The 21895-nt window shown below is 50.2% G+C and overlaps 1 protein-coding gene across 5 annotated transcripts in view; it reads right to left on the minus strand.

Moving 5' to 3' along the window:
- The window catches only part of MFN2 (mitofusin 2), a 30754-nt gene extending 11461 nt beyond the window's left edge, over window positions 1–19293 (minus strand). The window contains exons 1-13 of one of the 5 annotated variants that reach the window (XM_066270420.1): window positions 18816–19293; window positions 18452–18518; window positions 17954–18083; window positions 17483–17567; window positions 12164–12342; window positions 7766–7901; window positions 4839–5001; window positions 3315–3439; window positions 2614–2722; window positions 2421–2528; window positions 897–1050; window positions 613–680; window positions 349–470 (exon numbers count right to left, since the gene is read on the minus strand). In XM_066270420.1, the coding sequence (XP_066126517.1) occupies window positions 349–470; window positions 613–680; window positions 897–1050; window positions 2421–2528; window positions 2614–2722; window positions 3315–3439; window positions 4839–5001; window positions 7766–7901; window positions 12164–12338 (1160 nt within the window). In that variant the 5' untranslated portion in view covers window positions 12339–12342; window positions 17483–17567; window positions 17954–18083; window positions 18452–18518; window positions 18816–19293. Of the gene's footprint in view, window positions 1–348; window positions 471–612; window positions 681–896; window positions 1051–2420; window positions 2529–2613; window positions 2723–3314; window positions 3440–4838; window positions 5002–7765; window positions 7902–12163; window positions 12343–17482; window positions 17568–17953; window positions 18084–18195; window positions 18268–18451; window positions 18519–18815 lie in introns of those variants that run through there. The other 4 variants (XM_066270423.1, XM_066270419.1, XM_066270421.1 and 1 more) reach the window with 4 other exon arrangements.
- Between the last annotated feature and the right edge of the window lie 2602 nt (window positions 19294–21895).

The following is a 21895-nucleotide window of genomic DNA, read 5'->3' on the forward strand; positions in this document are numbered from 1 at the left end:
TCTATATTTTACTATCTCTCCAAAAAATAGTTATTTTTTTTTAAAAAGTATGTTCTGCTCCAGGCTCTGAGAGTAGCGGTGGTGTTCCGGGCAGTACTGGACCAGGCCTCCAACACGGTGGTGGGGTGCCATTAGGGAACTGTGCTGCGCAGGCCAGGAGGACAGACACCCCAAGGCCCCCTCACCATGCTGCTCCGTGTGGACCTAGTGTGGCCCAGGGGCTAGGGAAGGGCACCTGCATGGGAAACCAGAGACTCGGCTCTGCAGGCCGTTGTCCCCAGGCAGGGGTGAGGCGGTCACTTCCCAGCACCGCCCCCCGCCCGGCCCATCCGAGGCCCAGGTCTGTACCGCTGCTCCTGAGCTGCGATGTGAAGGGAGTCCATGATGAGGCGCACTGCCTCCGCAATCTGCTTGGCCCGGACCGTGTGCTGCTCAAATTTGGTCTTCACCGCAGACTGGGAGATGCACTCCTGGAACAGACAGAGGTGCTGAGGGAGGTCACCCGGGGCTACCAGCCAAGGGCCAGGCTCTGGTTTTCACTGCCAGGGCCACAGCCGGTGACAGACAGCTGGGGAAGCCCAGAAGCGCCACAGACCAGATCAAAGGACTCACCTCAAACCTCCTCTCAAAATTCTGAAACTCAAGCATCCTCACTTGAAAGCCTTCTGCAAGAGCGCCCCCTAGGACAATTGCACAACATCAGTCTGGAAGTCACTTGGCAGCAGCGGAAAATGGTGAAAACCCAGAAAGCCAAGCCAGTGGGCACTTGGCTAACACTGGCTGCAGAGCAGAGCTTCTCACCACATCCTTCCCAGAACTATTTTCTAACAGCTGACTTAGCACGAGATCGAGCTTAGCAAATACTAGGGACAAGGAAAAGTCTGTCCCATAGTCACCTCCTTCGGGCATGCCCTGGGCCTTCTGGATCCTGGCGTTGAGCACCTCCTTGGCAGACACAAAGAAGATGCGGTCTCCAGCCTGGCCTCGGTCCACCACGCTCAGCTCATCCACCAGGAAGCTGGTGCAGCGCTCCATGTGCTGCCGCCGCACCTGAAGCCCAAGCAGATGGGTGTGTGTGACGGGAGCCCACAGTCCCTGACTACTTCTTGTCTAAAAAACTAGGTAATAGCCTGACCAGGCAGTGGTAGAGTGGATAGAGCATCTGACTGGGATGCAGAGGACCCGGGTTTAAAATCCCAGTCACCAGCTTGAGCATGACCCCATGGTCACTGGCTTGAGCCCAAAGGTCGCTGGCTTGAGCCCAAGGTCACTGGCTGAAGCAAGGGGTCACTCACTCTGCTGTAGCTCCCCAGTCAAGACATATGAGAAAGCAATCAATGAACAACTAAGGTGCTATAACAAAGAATTGATTCTTCTCATCTCTCTCCATTCCTGTCTGTCCCTAACTGTCCCTCTCTCTGTCTGTCACAACAACAACAAAACCAAGTAATATGTTCATACAGTTTAGTATTCACAAGGTCCACAGAGTGAACCCTCTCCCACCATGTCTGCTTTCGTGGGAGTTTCTCAGCGTATTGCCTGCCACAGATTTTTTTTTAAAGATGGTTTTGAACCGGCGACCTCAGCATTCCAGGTCGACGCTTCATCCACTGCGCCACCACAGGTCAGGCTGCCACAGATATTTTATGCATATATAAGCAGAAACGCTAAAACATGCCCTAAACCCTGTTCGGGCTACAGTGTCTCACTTTCATGGCCCAGGAGGAAAGGAACCTGGCGCTGAGGACCCCAGACCTGGGCTCTATGCTGACGAGCCGAGCCCTCTGGGGCCTTGTTTATGAAATGAGAGGGCACCGTACAGTCCGCCCAGTTATGAAGTCCTAGGTAACAGCTTCCTGTGGCCTCCTGCCACAGGTCCGGCGCCCGTCTCAATGTTAAGAGATCTCCTCCTCGCTGCCACTCTGTTACATCCATCTCACAGGTGAAGGAAGAATGCAGCAGCCTCCCTGCCTGGTGCCAGCCTGCTGACTACACCCTTTACCATCCCTCATCCCCAAGCTCTGCCTCCTTTGCCCTTCATTTCACACATGAACCACTAGTCATCTTCTCTCTTCTATTCTTCTTTCCTGGTGTCTTCCTAAAGCTGAGCTTGTTCTACTACGATTAATTCTTTATGAACCAAAGTGAGCACTGGCCCCACTCAAGGGTGCTTTCCAGACCTGGATGAAACCTTCTGGAGAGTGGAGGAATCTGGGGAGGTGAATGGGAGGGTGGACAGTGCTTTTAAAGCCAGCAGCATACCCCTCCCCCCCCATGACCTAAGGGAACAAGGGGAAACCTTTGGTGATGAAACTCCTTCAGGGAAGTCCTGAACCCGATGCAGCCTGGGAAGCAGGGAGGCGCCCTGGGTATACCCATGGGGTGGCAGTCCCCAAAGTGCTGAATCACGAGGCACCAACCTCCTCCATGTACTCGGGCTCCGAGGCGGATGCATCCCAGCGGTTGTTCAGGATGAAGATGTTGGGGCGGGACAGGCGCTCGCTCACCTTGTGGAAGAACTGCTTTTCCTGGATGAGGGGGAGAGACCTCAGTGGAGGAGGGGCCGGACCAGCCCAGGCCCTGGGGGTGCGGGCAAGGCGCAGGAGGCTGTACCGTCTGCATCAGCGTGGACTCCGAGTTGGCCACCAGCACAAACACATCGGCGTCCAGGCAAAACTTGTCAATCCAGCTGTCCAGCTCTGTGGTGACATCGATGCCTGGGCTAGAAGTGACAGGGATAGATCGATATCAGGCGCACAGACCATGGGCCCCGCTCTCCCTGGTGGACAGACCTGAGGCAGCCAAGCAAAGGAAGGAGACAACCACAGAGGGCAGACAAGTGGGGCCTATTATCCCTTATGGAAGCGATTTTTGCTCTTTATAACATTCCAGATTGTCTGAAATGTTTTCTGCATTTGTCACTTTTACAAAAACATTATGATTTATCATTTTACTTTGGAGACAAATATTTAAGGTGAAGTGGTGTATTTATGTGAGTCCAGTACATGATAGTGCCATATTCCTTGGTAAAGTTGCAACTGGTCCTCAAAGCAGAGGCAAAGTAAAGCGCTCCTTCAGCAGAAACAAGGCACAACAGAGACCCACGGGGACAGCCTCCAGACACGGGTGTCAACGGCTACAGTAGCCAGACCCTGGAGGGAACCCAGGAGGCAAGAGGATTTGGGGGAGCCGGTTTAAATGGCAGTAACACACAAGCAGAGTGACAACAGGGCCCAGGGAACGCCAGCTCGGATCAGAGATCAGACACCAGGTCCTTGTGGTTGGAGCTCCTCGGGAGACACCTTTTCTCTCACCTGTCCATCAGCACGAGGTCATCCTTCAGCAGCGGGCATTTGGAGTTGGGCCACATCACACTCACCAGGCTGCCGGCATGCAGCTGCTCATCCTGGTGGAGGGCGTGAGCCAGCTGGTTCACAGTCTGATGGGGAGAAGACAGTCAGTTCAGGGCCGAGGATCAGCCGCTGGCCAGACTCCCTGAGCTGCCTGGCATGGCACAGGGGCCTGAGGCTGCTGCCCACCTGCCATCCCTTTCCTTTCAGTTCACGCATGAACTGAAGTCAAGAGCTGGAGACTGTAGTAAGAACCATCTGCTCTTCACTCCTCTTTTCAGCTTCTTTCTTAGACACTGTTCTAAAGCTGATGGTGTTCTGCATTTAATCTTTTTTTTTTCTAATTTTTTAATTTATTGATTGATTTGAGAATGTGGAAGGGGAGGGTAGGATGGGGGGAAAGAAAGAGGGAAACAGTGAAAGAGAGAGAGAGAAGGGGAGAAATATCAATTTGTTGTTGCACCTATTTATGCATTCATTGGTTGGTACTTGTATGTGCCCTGACTGGGAATCAAACTCACAACCTTGGCATATGGGGTCAACAATCTAACCAACTGAGCTACGTCACCAGGGCTTTACATTAAGTCATTTTTCTTTTCTTTCTTTCTTTCTTTCTTTCTTTCTTTCTTTCTTTCTTTTTCTTTCTTTCTTTTTTTTTGGGGGGGGGTATTTTTCTGAAGTGAGAAGCGGGGAGGCAGAGAGACAGACTCCTGCATGCACCTGACCAGGATCCACCCAGCATGCCCACCAGGGGGCGATGCTCTGCCCATCTGGGCCATTGCTTCACTGCAACCAGAGCCATTCTAGCGCCTGAGGTGAGGCCATGAAGCCATCCTCAGTGCCTGGGCCAACTTTGCTCCAATGGAGCCTTGGCTGCAGGAAGAGAGATAGAGAAGGAGAGGGGGAAGAGTGGAGAAGCAGATGGGTGCTTCTCCTGTGTGCCCTGGCCGGGAATTGAACCTAAGACTTCCACATGCCGGGTTAATGCTCTACCACTGAGCCAACTGGTCAGGGCCTACATTAAGTCTTTTATGAACCAAAATAAGCATCTGGCTCCTAACAAGAATACAACTGGCTCTCAGAAAAATCAAAACATGCAAGCCCCTAGCTATTATGTCAGAACCATGGAGCAAATGCAGGAATCGCTCTCTGGAAACATCCCCAAGAGGAAAAGGCACATGCTCTCTTCACGGCCAGAGGAAGGTCAGATGGCCTGCTGGGTGGCACGGAGGACAGAAGACTTCTGAGTCTAGCACCAGGTTTCAGACATCTCCCCCTGGAAGTTCTCACTCCTGAACAGCTAGGGAACGAGGCTTCCCACATCCCACCCCCAGGGTGCAGGGCGCCACCTGCTCCTTAGAGGTGCCGTTAGTCCCCTCACACTGGTCAGCCTAAGCCCAGACCCACTGTGCTGGGGCCCAGGGCTGAAAAGGGGGCTAGCACGCCCCAGCCTGCGGCCCTGCCACAGTCCTTGCACAGCACCCTCACCTTGATGCTCCTCTTCTCCTCTGAGCCATCCGTGAGCAGGAAGGCCTCGTGGCCGTCCGTGCCCTCCACCCGCAGGAAGCAATTGGTGGTGTGGCCGATCCCAGAGGGCAGAACTTTGTCCCAGAGCATGGCATTGATCACAGTGCTCTTCCCATTGCTTGTCCTGTGGGAAGGAAATACTGGCTGTCAGTGATGCTACCCACATCTGCCGCTGGGCTTTCACGCTGAAGTTACCACCTGGAGGCCCCAGCCTTGTTCTCTGCAGTGACACCAGAGCCCAGACAGACAGAGTGGGCACCGTGAGTTCAGGAAAACGGACAAATACCTCGGGCCTGCTCCTGTGACGCACTCCTGGTTCCTCATACAAACCTACGTACAAGGGACTCTCACGGTGCAGAGCCAGCACGAGGACACCTCACTGTCCTTTACTAGGCTGCCACCAGCTGTAAGCCTCTCAGCATGGTCTATAGAGACCACCTGAAAGAGACCACCCCTTTTATTTGAAACCACTGACACCCTCAGTCTAGGTGGCCTCAGCTGAATGACAGCAATGTCCCTGGTTTTAAACAAAAGGCCCATTTCGCTGCTCTCTTCCATGGGCCCTTCACACACGAAGCCCCACCATGCCCCAGCCGGAAACTGCTGGCTACAGGGGAGACGGGCAGCGTCCTTGCCCACCTGCCCCTCTCTAGAGTCTGGTGCTTGAGAGCGGCTGCACTAGGCAGAGCCCTCGCCCGGGGCCAACAGGTGAGGACGAGAAGAAGACAGCCTCGAGGAGCCAAGGCCACACCTGAGCTGATGGTCGTGAGGCAGGACTCAAGGCAGAGTTGCCTGTTCCTGAGGCTTCCATGTGTGCAGCATCCAACCTGTCGGATGCTTTTTTCCTGTATGGGATTTTCATTTATTTTTTTAAAGGTGCTGTGGTATAATAAAAAATATATCGGGTCCTTGCCCCCAGTTCCTGGCACACAGATCCTAACACCCTTGGAATCTCCTCAATGATAGAAATGTCTTTTGTCACTCACAACCCCATTTGAGCACAGCTGTTTATGCTAATAAGGTGACCCAGGGTGGGGTCCCTAGGGAGTCTAACATGGGCCGTCACCAGAAGACCAAGTGGTTAGAGAGCGGTTTTTAGCCCCACCCACCAACTTCAGGGAGAAGGAAGGAGGGGCTGCAAATGAGCACTCTGGAGCAACCAGACCTGGGGAGCCCTTGGGTAGAGGTATCCACAGGCCCGAGGGTGGGGCGCCCCATCCCCTGGGACAGAAGCTCCTGTACTCGGGGCCACCTGGACCTCAGTCTGTGAACCTCTGTACCGCCCACCCATTTGGCATCCTTTACGGTGACAGCCTCTGTGATAAACCAGCAGACAGAGACACTGTCTCCCTGAGCTCTGTGAGCTGCCTCGCAAGTTAATCATGCTGAAGAGGAGGTCCAGGGAACCTACATTTATAGCCAGTTGGTCAGAAGCACAGGTTTCTGAAGTGGGGGCGGTCACGTGGGACTGAGCCTGACCTGGGGCATCCGACCCTGTGTCCAGGTAGATCGCATCAGAATCGAGTTCAATCTGTAGGACAGAGGTCAGTGATCGCTGAGACCTGGGGAGTGGCTGGCTGGCATGGGAAGCATTCCAGAGGCGCCTACTGGACCTCAGAGTGTAACGTGAAGCAGATATGATGGCTAAAATTGTGGAACTCTTAGATGACAACAGACGGGAATGCCTTATGACACTGAATTTGACAATTTCTTGGATGACACCAAAAGTATAGACAACAAAAGTATAAACAGTTAAGTTGGACTATATCAAAATATAAAACTTCTATGCATCAAAGAACAGTCATCAGAGTAAAAAAGTAACCCACAAAATGGGAGAAAATATTTTTAAATCATGTATCTTATAAGGGGTTAATAACCACAATATATAAAGTACAACTCAACAACAAAAAATCAAACAACCCAATTTAAAAATGGGCAAAAGACTTAATCAGACATTTCTCTATGAAAGATATAAATAAGCAATAAGCACATGAAAAGGTGCTCAACATCACTAATCATCAGGGAAACAAATCAAAACTACAATGAGATATCACCTCATACCTGTTAGGATGGCTACTCTCAAAAACCCCCAGAAAACAAGTGTGGGGAGGCTGTGCAGAAATTAAAACCCTCGTACACTGCTGGTGGAAATGTAAAATGGTGCAGTCACTGTGGAAAACAATATGGTGGTTCATCAAAAAATTAAAAATAGAACTACCACATGATTAGCAATTCCACTGCTGAGTATACACCCAAAAGAACTGGTATCAGGGTCTTGAACTGATATCTGTCCACCCATGTTCATAGAAGCACTATTGACAATAGTCAAAAAGTGGAAGCAACCCAAGTGTCCAGTCAACTGGATAAATAGCTATCCAGTAGATTGGATCATGGTACATGGTACATACATACATTGTACTACTACTCATCCTTAAAAAGGAAGGGGATTCTCACATATGCTCCAACACAGATGAGCCTTGAAGACGTTACGCTAAGTGAAATAAGCCAGTCACAAAAGGAAAAATACTGTATGATTCCACTTATAGGAGGTTCCTAGGCAAATTCAGAGAGATAAAAAGTAGAATGGTGGATGCCAGGGGCTGGGGGAAGGAGGGCAGGGGAGGAGAGCAGGCAGTGATTCAACGGGCACAGTTTCGGTTTTGGGAGATGGGTGGCGGGGATGGCTGCACACTGTGTGAATGTGTACGACACTGCTGAACGGTGCGCTTCAGAATAGTTATAATGGTGAATTTTATGTTACGTGTATTTTACTTTTAAGTAAAAATTAAAAAATAAGAAGAGCACCTTTGAGCACTCTGGCTGTGGTCCTGCACAAATATCCCCTCCCAGCCAAGAAGAAGGAAGGTGTGAGGGCTTCAAAAACTCACCGGCCAAAAAAAGCCACTTTCATGTGCCGCCGGGCCAGCACCTCGCTGATGCCCCTCACTTTGGACAAGTAACCTTTGACATCCAAAACCTGTTCTTCTGTCGTAACAGGGTCCAGTTCGGCATTCCTGTAGGTGTCTGCAGGTGAAGATTGAAAACGGGTCAACACCTGGGCTAAGGAGTTCCACTGCCACCAGTCTGGAAGGGAGAGTCCACCGCCGCGGCTCCCTGCTGCTGCTGAGCTGAAGGTCTGACCCCCTATTGTGAGGCCACGGAGCGCAGTCAGGAACATGGCTTCCTGCCCTGGCTGGACGGCTCGGCTGGTTAGAGCATTGTCCCGAAGCGCAGACGTGTGGTCTGATCCCCAACAAATCAATGTTCCTATCCCCACCCCATCCTTTCCCTTCCTCTCTCTATAACCAATAAAATGAGCGTTAAAAAGAACATGGCTCCCAGGAACAAGACTACCTGGTTTCAAGGCAAACAAGGAAGGGCTGGTCTCACCTCTTCCCAGATTTGTGACCTCAGGCAAATAAGCCTTTCTGGGTCTTACTTTCCTCATCCTTACAAGGGAGGACACAGTACCTATCTCATGTGACTCCTGCAAGGACTTAATGAATTAAAACACAAAAAGTGCTAAAGATGGTGGCTAGTGCATGCTGAATACTCAAACATTAATGGCCATCATTTACTTTTATGTTTGTTACTCAACAAATATCTACGAAGTTCTCACTACATGCCAGGCACTGTTCTGATCACTTTTCAATCACAGTGTCACCCACCAATCTGAGAGTCAATAAATGGCAGAGCCAGGACAGGGACCAGGCAGCCTGGCTCCCGAGTCCCAGCTCTAGGTCACCCTGTGTACCTTCCTGAGGTCCTTCTGACTGGGCCCTGACTCCCACTCCCACCAGGTGTCCTGCTACCTGCTGCCTCACCTCCCACCTCTCCCAGTCCCCACACTCACTGTTCAGCCTCATCACTCTGGGCTTTGGTCTGTGTACCCTGGACCCTGAAGAATCAATGAACTGCCTTGGGGCCCTTTGGCCTATTCCCACTTAGCCTCAGGTCTTGCTTGGACGGCACAGCCCCCAGGAAGCCTTCCCTGCCGCCTCCAACCTGAGCCAGGTCCCACTGTGCTTCCCCTATCTCAGCACTTACCTCCCCAAGGTGTAAGTGTCTGGCTCCCCCGTCTGCACCACCTACCAGGCGAGGGCCACACTGTCTGACCTCAGCACCCAGTGCTCAGCAGGAGTGCCGTGCTTACTAAGTGAATGGACCCTGGGATCACTGCCCTGCTTTTCCCCAGAGGCAGATGGGTAACACATCATGACAGAGGGAACAACTGAGCGAGACCCTCCCGCTCACCTAGTACTCGCAGCAGGGAGGTGCATCCGCAGGTTGGAGAGTACGTGGGAGTTTGGCTCTTCACCACATTTTTTAATTTTAGAGAGAAGGCAGAAAGAAAGAGAGAGAAATACTGATTTGTTGTTCCACTTATTCATGCATTCATTGGTTGATTGTGGTATGTGTCCTGACTAGGGACCAAACCTACAACCTTTGTGTATCAGAACAACACTATAGCCAACTGAGCTACCTGGCCAGGGCACCCACAGCGCACTCTTGCTGCAATGGACTAAATACTTATGTCCCCGCACATGATGCATACGGTATAATGACATATGGAGGTGGGGCCTTCAGGAAGGCATGCCAGTGGCACCCTCACAACTGAGATTGGTCCCGTATAAAAGGGACCCCAGGCCTGACCAGGTGGTGGCGCAGTGGACAGAGCATCAGACTGGGAAGCGGAGGACCCAGGTTCGAGACCCCAAGGTCGCCAGCTTGAGTATGAGCTCATCTGGTTTGAGCAAGGCTCACCAGCTTGAACCCAAGGTCGCTGGCTCAAGCAAGGAGTTACTCAGTCTGCTGAAAGCCCGCAGTGAAGGCACATGTGAGAAAGCAATCCATGAACAACTAAGGTGTCGCAACGAAAAACTGATGATTGATGCTTCTCATTTCTCTCCGTTCCTGTCTGTCTATCCCTCTCTCTGACCTCTCTCTCTCTCTCTCTTTGTAAAAAAAAAAAAAAATTAAAAATAAATAAATAAATAAAAAATTTTAAAGGGACCTCAGAAAGCTAGCCAGCCCCTTCTGCCAGGTGGTTTGCATGTCACAGTACAGAGAAAGGACAGCAGTCTAGGGAGCTGGCCCTCACCAGACACCGAGTCTGCTGATGCCCTGACCGTGGACTTCCCAGCCTCCAAAAGTGTGAGAAATAAACTTCTGTTGTTTACGAGCCACCTGGCCAATAGTATTTCTATATACAGTGGCCCAAACGGACTAAGACACTTGTAAACCACTGGGCTGACAGACCCTGGCCCCAAGAACACTGCCACAGCATCTGGAGCACATGTGGCATTTCAAGGACCAGCCAACAAGGTTCCCCTACAGCTGGTACCATGAAAGGAAGTGATGAAACCAGCAAGGCCTCGCCATGTCCATTGGTCAACCTGTCTCAGATCCATAATGTTCTCCCTTACATGGGCACGTGGGCCTCGCCTTTGGCTATGAGCTTCAGAGGAAGCTGGCCCTCACGCGTGCGCCTACATTTATAAGAAACAGCCAGTAGGCCACCAGACTCTCGGTCCAAAGGTAACAGCGATCCCCTCCCCCAGCCAGGGCAGTCCCACACACATCTCAAGATCACTCAGCCCTTTCCCTTCCAGTCCACCCACAGGAAAGGCCTCATATTTTCACAAAAAGAGAAATCAAAACACCCATCCCTGATGCCATCATATAAACACCTTCCTTAGGCACGCGTCTGTCCACAGCACCATCTGATTAAGGGACTCAGAGGGTTCATCTGGGCTCTGGGAGGACGGTGGCCTGGTCGGCCCCACCCCGCATGCCCACTGCCAGGCACAGCAGAGCTACCAATAAAAAGCAGGTAAAGAACTGGAATGATTTCAACAACAAATCTTTTAACTCCTGCATCAAGCACCATGCCAAGGGCAGGGCACAAGTGGTCCGGTCGTAGTCTCAGTCTGTCCGGGCTGCTGTAACAGCAGAAATGTATGGTTAGTCTCAGACTGGGTGCAACCTGGCTGGGTGAGGGCCCTCTTCCAGGTCGCAGACTTCTCACTGTGCCCTCCTGGCAGAAGGGGGCTAGAGAGCTTCGTGAAGTCTCTTTTATAAGAGCACAAATCTCACTGACCTCATGACACCCTCCTGACATAATCACCTCCCCAAGGTGCAGCTCCTAACACCATGACATGGGCCTTAGGATTCTAACGTGTAATGTGGGAGACACAAACATTAAGACCATAGTTTTGGACATACTTCCTTTAAGTAGCAGCTCGACATGTAAACCAACCAAAAGCCAGGCCACTCTAGTAGGAAACAGAATGGAGGGAAGTGTGTCCCTGAGGCATTTCTAACGAACTTCCGAGGTTCTGCAGACTAGCCTTTGGAAACCCCTGGTCTCGCCTGAGCCCTGCTCTCGTGAATGAGGAGACCAAGGGCAGGTAAGACCCAGCTACTGGGTCTTCACTGACAACCCCAGGCCCTGGAACTGGGGTGCCTCCCAGAGAGGGAGCCTGAGAAAGCCAATGACCAGAGGTGGCGCTGAGACTGAGTGATTCCGGGAACCTGTCCTTCTCTGCTGATCAAGCAGGGACTACAGGTTGGGCTCAAATTAGTAACTAATGAAAAAGGTGCCAGCGAGGCAAGTTTTCTATTCATAGTCCTGTTGCCTAAAAATATCAGAGAGAACACCCTGGTCAGAGATAAAGAACACCCAGAAAGAGCCTGGTGTGTTTGTTTTTGTTGATGAGAGCGAGGAAGAGGGGGGGGAGAGAAAGAGAGAAAAAAAGAGATAGAGAAGCATCAACTTGTTGTTCCACTTAGTTGTGCCACTGATTGCTTCTCATATGTGCTCTGACAGGGGCTCGAACCGGTGATCTTGGGTCAAGCTGGCGCCACCCCTGGGATCAAGCCCGTGACTCCAGAGCCTGGTATTAATGGCAGCCAAACCTGGGCCAAGGGAAACACCTGGGCTTTGGAGTCAGAGACACCTGGGTAAAGCCTCCCGTGTCACTTACAGAGTATCACACAACTCTCCAACCTCAGTCTGCTGGGGTTTTAGACGGAGATAAAATTCACCTACCCCTCATGATTAAACGAAAGGGTATACAGAGAATTCTTAAATGATAGGTCCCTTGTTTCCCTGGCCAACCTCCCAGGAGCCCAACTCCACAAGACTGCAAGCAGAGCATTGCTGAAGGTGACAGCGCATCTGGATATGAGCCCCCAAGCGCGGGGCTCTTCCCGCCCATCCCCAACCCTGCTGTCTATACATCCAAACAGGCGGAGTGGGCTGGCTCAGCAGCTGCCTGTCTCACCTTCCAGGAAGGTAGCGCTCTCTTGAATGTAGGCCCCCAGCTGCTCAAAAATGCCATTGATCTTCTTCTTTGCAGTGACAAAGTGCTTCAGTGGGGAAGCATTCACCTCAGCCATGTGTCTCTTATCCTTCTTGACTGTGACAATGGAGTTGCATCGAGGGAAGAACAGGGACATCGCGCTGTAAGAGAAAACAATATAAGCAAACTAGGAACACCCAACCTGAACATTCTGCTAGCAGTACAGCAGGTGTAGGATGGGGAAATGGGACCAGCCCGAGTCCATCGAGACAGGGGGCCCTCCAGGACTAGATCAAATGGGTGAAGTAAAGAGCGGCATCTCTAGAGTAGGAAAGGATCGCATGCCTGATGGTGGCGCAGTGGATAGGGCATCGACCTGGGACGCTGAGGTCCCAGGTTTGAAATCCCGAGGTTGACAGCTTGAGCATGTGTTCATCAAAATGATCCCATGGTCGCTGACTTGAGCCTAAAGTCGCTGTCTTGAGCAAGGGGTCACCAGCTCTTGAGCAAGGGTCACTGGCTCGGCTTGAGCACCCCAGTCAAGGCAAGTATGAGAAGCAATCAAAGAACAACTAAAGCCTGACCGGGTGGTGGCACAGTGGATAGAGCGTCGGACTGGAATGCAGAAGACCCAGGTTCGGGACCCCTAGGTCTCCAGCTTGAGCGAGTCCTCATCTGGTTTGAGCAAAAGCTCACCAGCTTGAGCCCAAGGTCGCTGGCTCGAGCAAGGGGTTACTCGGTCTGCTAAAGGCCCACAGTCAAGGCACATATGAGGGAGCAGTCAATGAACAATTAAGGTGTTGCAATGTGCAACAAAAAACTAATGATTGATGCTTCTCATCTCTCCGTTCCTGTCTGTCTGTCCCTATTTATCCCTCTCTCTGACTCTCTGTCTCTGTAAAAAAGTAAATAAATAAATAAAGAACAACTAAAGTGCTGCAACTAAAGCAACAACAAGTTGATGTTTTTCTCTCTCAAAACAAAACAAAACAAAACAAAAGAGCAGGAAACGATCTCACAGGACACTAGGGTCAATCACCCTGTCGCACAGTACGGGCACTCAGACCCTGAAGCCCCAAGTTCAGGCCTAGTGCTGGCTGTTCCTTGTCTGTTGAACAGTGACAGGCCCTGCCTTCCCCATCTCAGAGATGGGGAGGAATGGAGAGGTGACACACAGAGAAGCCCTCCTCTGCGTCTCAGGCACAAAAGCATAGCAGAAATCTCCCTGATTCCCTATCCATCCCCTGCCTCAGAAGACACGCTGAACACTGAAAGCAAAAGGCTGTTCAAGGCCAGTGCCCACCCCCCCACGCCGGCCACTCTGCTGCCCAGGTCCCCGTGGCCCAAATTTCTAACAAATTTTGGTTTTTGGATTGGGTGGTGGGAAGGGGCACGGGAACAATGATCCTCAAGGGAAAGGTCTATAATTTACTTAAGAACATTTATTGGTCTCCTCATTATCATTGTATACACAGTAGAAAATGTGGAAACTCAAAGTAAAAAAATCCACAACCCCACTGTGAACAACAGAAGGGCTATGTAGTGCCTCTGACAAGCTCAGCGACCAAAAGTAACCTCACAGAATGATCTGATGATACATTCTTAATGGGGTAGGTCAAGGTGGGCAGTCACACCTCAGCAGAAGGTTCACCTTTGCCTTACATTTCTGTCCTTGAGTTAACAAACCTCTCAAACGCCAGAGTCATCCCTTTATCAGCCTTCTACGAGGCGTTCCACCCTCACAGCAACACGAGTCTTCTGTCCAAACACCATCTCTATTCGCTGTAAAGGCTCAGTGTTAACTTCGCTGTGCCACCAATATAAAAGTGTGCATCTCTCCGATGTGCTTGTTATCCCATCAGAGATTTCCCAGCTTGACTTTCTCCGCCTGCTTAGATGGCCACCAATGGACTTTATGTCATTGTCCTTATGTTCCCTTCTTTGATTTCAAACGCACGAGAAAAACTGACCCTGCCACTGTCCATAGCAGTGTCTCAGTCTTGCTTCTGGGAAAGTCCTTGGTTTGGCTCTAACAGACTCTTATAAAATATTTCTGTAGGTTTGGAAGTTACATGGATACCGCCATCCTGTGATCAGCACTGTGAACGTTTATCCTCACAGCTCGTTTCTGTGTGGACAGCTCTCTGGCTCCCACTCACACACACATCTTCATAGCCTCTTTTTCTCAACAGCAGTGATATGGTAGAGGTCACAAGACTTGACTCCAAAATTCTAGAGATCTTTGGCTCAAGTCAGAAGGAGCAGACAGACCAGAGAAGGTGGCACCTAGATGTGGTTGGGAATTTCTGGTTCCAAAAGTCGATTGTTCCCCAGAGACCCCACTACACACAGAGCAGAACTCTCAGCTCCTGGGAAGTCCAAGGAAACATGCCCCTCAGGGATGAGGCAGTGTGCACAACCACATGGGTGTGCCTGGCTCCACCCTCCTGAACACTCAGCAAACTCCTGTCCACCACGCCCTTTCCTGCAGCCCTAATCACACAGCCATCAGCTCTCCGCCTCCCACACCCTCCCCCTACCAAGCCTTCGCTCTCTCCATCTGGGAAAGGAGACGGTGTTGCTCATGAGTGAGCATATTCAAGAAACTTCCAAAGGGTTCCAAAGAGCGCTGAATAAGTTCCTGGGAAGCAAAAAGAACACCTAGGAAAAGTACTTTTAGCATAATAACTGAAAACTGGCTCTGAGGAACTGACCATCCCAAAGATTGGGCAGAAAGACGGACAGACACACAGGGAAATGGGAACCCACATGATTTGCCTCAACCTACGAATTACTTTGTGTTGGTAATGACTTCTTGGGATATAGGAGAAGTGACTGTATTGTCCATTTCTACCACCTTCCTCAGTAAGACGCCACAACGGTGGGAGAGGTTTTCTTAGCATGGAGGCCACATGTCAAAGGCATAAATAAGAGAGACAGCAGAGCTCTGAGAAGGGACACTGGGAGGAAAGCACCACTGGCTCCTCCAAAGCAGAAAGGAGAGAGCACTGAAATCAGGCTGACTTTGGTCAGCAGTTAAGACTGTTAGAGAAATAGGGACGCACACAAAAGAGGAACACACCGAAGGGAGAAAAAGGATCTGAGATGGGGCGTGCTGTAGCATTGCAGGTGACAGATCTGGAATGACACACAGTTGGGTTCAAATTGTGCTTGGTCTCTTTCTAGGCTACACAAACTGGACAAGAGATTTAACCCCAGAGCCCTGGATTTCTTCATGTGTAAAGCAAGCATGATGGCACACGGACTGAGAAGATAGGACGACATGGTACAAGCTCAAACATAGCTTTACATGTTATGTATAAAGCAGCGACAACAAACTCCACCCGCAAGATTACAACACACAGCCTTCAGGGAAGGGCAGGTGCAGCCCCACAACACACACACCACGCTCCCCCAGCAGCTGCCGTGAGGGTGGGGTAACGCAACAGGCCGGTGCAGGGCTGAGAGCCAGCCGTGCTCAGCCCCACAAGCAACCTGATGCAGGCAGCAAGTTCCCTGAGATCAGAGGGGCTTTTACAAATGCTTTAAAGTTCTGGTCACTGTTTGCAAGTCCAAAGGATAGGAGACCAAAAGTGTTAGTGTTCAGTAAGTACAAGATTCAAAGGCCTGCACACTTGGGAACATTCAGTGGTTTGAAGTTACAAGGTCTACCGGGACTTCAGCTTGTCCAGGAGCTACCCTGCTCTCACCGTTCCCTAACCTGCAGCTGCACACTCACACCCCAAACTGCACATGTGGAAACTCAAGCGTGGAACCTCCAATGTAGAACCCCCAACCGCTCCAAACTCTGATTTCTCTGGCTCTGTTAATTTCCAAGCCGAGATTCCACATTTGTGTTGCACATGCTGCTTTCAGCCTGGAATCCTCTTTCTTTTTTCACCCATTTGACTCCTACTGTCCTTCTAGACCTAACACTCTATAGCAGCGGTTCTCAACCTGTGGGTCGCGACCCACATATGTATTTCCGATGGCTTTAGGCAACCCGTGTTTTGGTCGTTCGACCCCCGCCGGGGTCGCAACCCACAGGTTGAGAACTGCTGCTCTATAGTGTCACCCCTTCCATGAAGCCTTCCCTGATGTCTCCATGGAGGACAATATAACCTTACCAGACGGTTTGGTTTTTTACCACACTCTGACTCCCTGTCTAGTCAAGGAGCTTCTAGAAAGCCAGTCTCTGACAGAGAGCAGTGGTGACTGCTCTTCCATTTCTACTTTCCTCCTCCACAACTCTGAGAAACATGGTTTGAGCTAGTGAATGCCCTGTATGGGTGAGTACCTTCTTACGCTTCCATCCCTGAAATACACAAATCTACTTTTTTTCTTAAAAAAGCAGCTTTTGACTAACCATCTGTTTCTCAGCATTTGGAGCTCAGTGAGTCAAGAGTTAAACAATCCTTTCAGATTTCAGGGTTTAATCCTTCCAAAGAGCAAGCCAGACACGCGTAGGTACACAAACAGACCAAAGTTGTAAGATATACGCACACAAGCCAAAATAGGGCCCCTACTATCTTGGGGCCTCGCCTGCTGGCCTCCTCGCCTTCCAGAGTGGTGGGAGGTGGCTGGGTTCCTGTTCCTCCTCTGGAAAGCCCTGATAGTCCCTACTTTATCACAGGGCTCACCGCAGGCCAGTGGGGCCAGTCCCACAGGCATATCTGGGCCAGAGTCCAGCTCCAGTATCAACTACACATTATGCTTCAAGATGTTGACTGCTGCAAAGCACTTTTGCGGTCATGGTTTCGGATCGTTTACAGCAGCATTTCCCAAAGTGTGGTCCATAGCACTCGAGTGCACCCAATGTTCCAGGCAGAATCAATTTGTGCAACATTACATGCTTCAAATCCCTTCCACTGGAGCACATGAGCAGAGTTAAAGACCTTGAGAAGGAAGGCTTATTGTAAAAACACTAGTTTAACTGTCCTTAATGCAGCCTGTCCCAAATTTATCTGAAGAAACCCTTCTTCTATGTAATTGTTTTAAAAATCCTAAGGATCGCACTTTGGGAAAGTCTCATTCATCCTGGTAGTCTCCGACTCCCATCCCAAAGAACTGCTGGGGTCACAATATTAACAGATTGTTACTAACAGTAACCTAAGACCAGAGCCAACCCCAATTCTAAACCGAAACTATTAGCATTCCAAGGTAATCAAAAGCTTTGCCTCAACTTATGCTATTAGTAGAGCAGCATTAGATGTTTCAGGTTTAGCAAGAACAGTAGCAAAATTCACTGCAAGGTGTGTCTGGGTCCCAAGCACAGTCCCTGGGTCCACATCACCTCCTTACCCAGATTTATGCACAGCAACTCCTAGCAGGGAAAAGAAAATGGATCCACGGATCGTCTGCTGACACAACTGGAACAGAGGAGAAGCTGAGAAATTGAAACAAAGAGTATACAGGGTAAAGAGGGCAAAGCTGACTCCTAGAAGAGCTGGGATAAGGAGCCAATCTCTGCGGGGCAGAGAGCGGGAGGGCGGAGCCAGCAAAGCAGAGAACAAACGGGGAAGACTCATTCTTCAGAGGGCCTAGCAATCCCAGCTACTTTCTGAACTGTCAACCCCTCAATGGGCTCTCTCAGCAACCAGTCAAATCCTCCATGGGAGTAGAAAAGAGACAGTTTGTCAACACAGGTTGGAAAACTCCAGCTCTGTGCAAAGACGGCCCCATCCAAGAGACTTGCCGCTGGCTGGCTATCAGAGCACATCCCTTTCCCCTCAACCCAGATCCAGAGTACAAGATGTCACAGTCACCACTTACTTTTTTAGATGGTGTGAGACCTTCACAGGGTGGGCATCGTGGACATGGCTGGGTCAAAAAGACAAAGTTCTCTTCTGTTCTGTCTCAGGTGGAGGTTGGCTACTGATTGTGTTAACTCCACCAATTCCAACTTTGGGGGGAAGAAGGGGGGAACATGTCAACAGACAGCAAAAACACTGGTATGCAAAACATGTCCGATCAGGTAATAAAGCTAAGCAAACTCATCCCTGAGGAAAGCTTACTCATTGAGGTTCTGGGTGACAGGTGAAGTGCCCTGCAGAAAACACAACACGCAGGTGTGGGGCCAATCCTGGCTGTGCACAAACACATATTCAGTCATGTGATGCTCAGACATGTGCTGGGGAGAAGCTGGCAGAGGCACATCCCGAGGAGGGAGAGAAGGGAACTGAACCATAGGACAAGGTCTGGGCTTGAGGGCTGTGGAACTGAAGGCTAAACAGACAACCATACGAGAGTGTACTAAGTGTATTCACTGACCTAAGGGGAGGTCAGCGCAGGGCGCTACCGTGATGAACGTGGGCACTCATGCTGTGTTGAGTAAATGCTGGCTAAGATAAAGGACAGGATAAGAAATGGGGAAAGAGAGGGAGTGAAAGGCGGTGGTGAAGCCTGGGAAGGCGGGGGCGCCGAGGAGCCTTAGGGGACCCCACCTCGAGTCCCGCCCCTTCCTCGCAGGGCCAAGGATGGTCGGGCGGCGAGGTCAGAGCGTGGGGACGCCGCTCGCCCGCCCGGATCTGGTACCTCAGGGCCCCAGCATCCCACCGGACCACGCCGAGGCGCTCAAGACTCGCTCGGGTGGGCCAGGCCCAACCCCACCATCCCGGCGCGCTCGCCCTCTCACCTTCACCTTCCCGGCCTCGCGGCGGCCATCAGGCCCCCAACGTCACCAGCAAGCGCCAGATCGCGGAGAGGCGGGAGGAGAAGGAAGATCCCGCGCGTCACCAGCCGCCACAGGTCTGCCGCTCTCGCCTCGGTGAGCCGTTGGACTCCGAGCTCAGCTGGTTGGACTCTACCTCTCTTTATGGGTCAGGGGTTCGCCTGCTCAGCGCCTGGAGAGGCGTCTCTGCGCGCCCCTTCACCGTCCGGGCGTCCCAAGCCGATGACGTAATCGCGGGGGCTCCCGCTGCATCCTGGGGGCTGTAGTTCCGCGCGGAGCCTGTCTGGGCTGGGGTGGGCGGAGCCTCCAGCTGTCAAGGCACAAAGAAAACAAGGGCGTGGATTAGAGGTTCCGCTCTTTCGTTTGGTACCCCAGAGCCTTGGTCAAAGGCCTTTGCTAGCTCTGGAATCTAAGCTTTCGTTTTGTAATTTTAGAGAAGCGCTCTAAAAGGAAGACAGGAAGCAGTTGGGACCAGCTGCCCTTCAACTGACTTTGAGAAGTCAGAACAGTAACAACAGTCACTGAGCTGGTCCTTAACATACCGTATCATTTTATTTAACCTTCACAGCAATTCCAGGAGGCACAGAAAGATCACCCCAGTTCACATAGGGCAGATCACTGGGTCTCGTTATGTGCCAGGCACTAGTCTACAGCAATAAACAGGTCTCCTGATGGCCTCAGCAAAACAGGGAAGGCCCCAAGCCTGGGCTTCCCAGTGTGGCAGCCACGAAGCCATGTGTGTCCCGGAGCCACATGTGAATAGAAATGTGCTTTAAGACTTAATACCAAAAAAGAGTATGTAAATGATCTCATTAATATTTTTGTATTGATTATGTGTTAAAGTTGTGGACTTTCTTTATTTAATGTTTATTTTATTGACCTGAGGGAGAAAGGAAGGGAAAGAGAGAGACAGGAACATTAATCTGTTCCTGTATGTACCCTGACCAGGGATCTAACCAGCAACCTGCTGGCCAGGTCTAAGGTTGTGGACTTTAAGAGGGGCTTCTGTGGAAAGCAACCTCACCAGGTGATCTGAGTATAAATTCTTAACTGGGCCGGCAGTAGTGGGTAGTCACACCCCAGACGTACAACTTCTTTACTGAAAGGTCTATCTTTACCTTAAGCAAGCCCCTTGTCCATTGTCTCTGTGCATCTAGGTTAACATACCTTTGAGAGGCCCCCTTTCAGACCCCTCAAGATAGTACATAATCTTGAAATCTTTTTTTCTTTTTTTTTGGTGACAGAGACAGAGAGAGGGACAGACAGACAGGAAGGGAGAAAGATGACAAGCATTAATTCTTTGTTGCGGCACCTTAGTTGTTCATTGACTACTTTCTCATATGTGCCTGGACCCAGGGAAGGGGGTTTACAGCCTGTCCTCAAGTCAGGGTTTCGAACCTGGGTCCTCTACATCCCAGTCTGACACTCTCCACTGCGCCACCACCTGGTCAGGCAAGACAGTACATAATCTTAACTATTCTGTAACCCCATTCCCAAATTGCTTCCTCCAACCTTCATGTACTCTTCCTCCCATTCCCTCCTTAATTGCAAATGCATAAAAGAAGCTGCAAACCTGTTATTTTCTGGAGCATCTTGCTCCCTGGTATATGTCATTAGTTTGGCTCAAATACTCATAAAAATTCTCTATTGGTTTGGACATTTCTCATGTAGACAAAGCGGTGATATATGAGTTAAATAAAGTATGTTACTAAAATTAAGTTTACCCATTTCTTTTTGCTCTTTAAAATGTGGTTACTAAAAAAATCTGAAATTACATAAGTGGCTCACTGTGATCATTGTGGTTTATAATAAGAAATAAATATATATTTGGTCTTTGTCCACTGTCCCTAGCACATAGCTACTGAAATGCTTACAATTTTCTGTTTAAGAACTACAGGGGCATCTTTTGTTAAAATATTTATTTTTGTCCTCAGTTCCTGGAATAGCTCTGGAGCCATTCAGATAGGGTAAAAGCAGTGTCTTTTGTTACTGATAACAAACCCCTTTCAGCCACATCTGAGTTGATGTTAATGAGTGACTTTTGGAAAGCCTCTAAGAATGGGAACTGGTTGCCAAGGGAACCAATGAAGTGATTAGAGGGTTGGAAATTTCAGCTTCACCACTCCCTCAACTTCCTGGGAGAGGAGCTGGACATTGATCTGATCACGAATGGCTGATAATTTAATCCATCATGCCTTGGTAATCAAGTCTCCATAAACATCCTTGAATTACGGGGTTCAGAGAGCTTCCATGTTGGTGAACAATGGAGGTACTAAGAGGATGGGGCACTTGGAGAGAGCATGGAACCTCCTTGCCTCTTGCCACACACCTTACCTTAAGCGTCTCTTCCGTTTGGTCATTCCTAACTTGTATCCTTTTAAAACAAACTTGGTGATCTAGTAAGTGGACTGTTTTCCTGAGTTCTATGAGCCAATCTAGTAAATTAACCGAACCCCAGGAGGGGGTCATGGGAATCTCAGATTTATAACTGGTTGTTGGGGGGAGGAAATTAATATTTCCTCCTACCCTTTTAAGTTCCTCTGGCTGGACTAATAAATTAACATGATACAGGCTTACAGGAGAAAATAACCAAATGTGTTATGTATGTACACACAGGGGGGTTCCATAGGAACATGAGACCCCAGGAAAGATGGACAGGTGAGGCTTGTATGTCATCTTGAGCTAAGGAGAAGGGTGGAGGTTGTGATTTGAGACTTCAAAGGGCAAGAGGGCAAATCATGTGAAAATAGAAAAGTAAAATTTTAGTAAATAAATGTTTACTGAGGTCATCTTTTTTTTTTTTAAGTGAGAGGAGGATAGAGACAGACTGTTGCATGCACCCCAACCAGGATCCACCCAGCAACACCCATCTAGTCTTGATGCTCAAATCAACCGAGCTACCCTCCATGCCCAGAGTTGACGGTTGAACCAATCGAACCAGTGGCTGAGAGAGGGGGAGAGAGAGAGAAGAGGGAGAGAGATGGGAAGAGAAGCAGATGGTTGCTTCTAATGTGTTCCCTGACCGGGGATCGAACCCGGGATGT

The sequence above is a fragment of the Saccopteryx bilineata genome, chromosome 3 (genome assembly GCF_036850765.1).
Source record: "Saccopteryx bilineata isolate mSacBil1 chromosome 3, mSacBil1_pri_phased_curated, whole genome shotgun sequence".
Lineage (NCBI taxonomy): Eukaryota > Metazoa > Chordata > Mammalia > Chiroptera > Emballonuridae > Saccopteryx > Saccopteryx bilineata.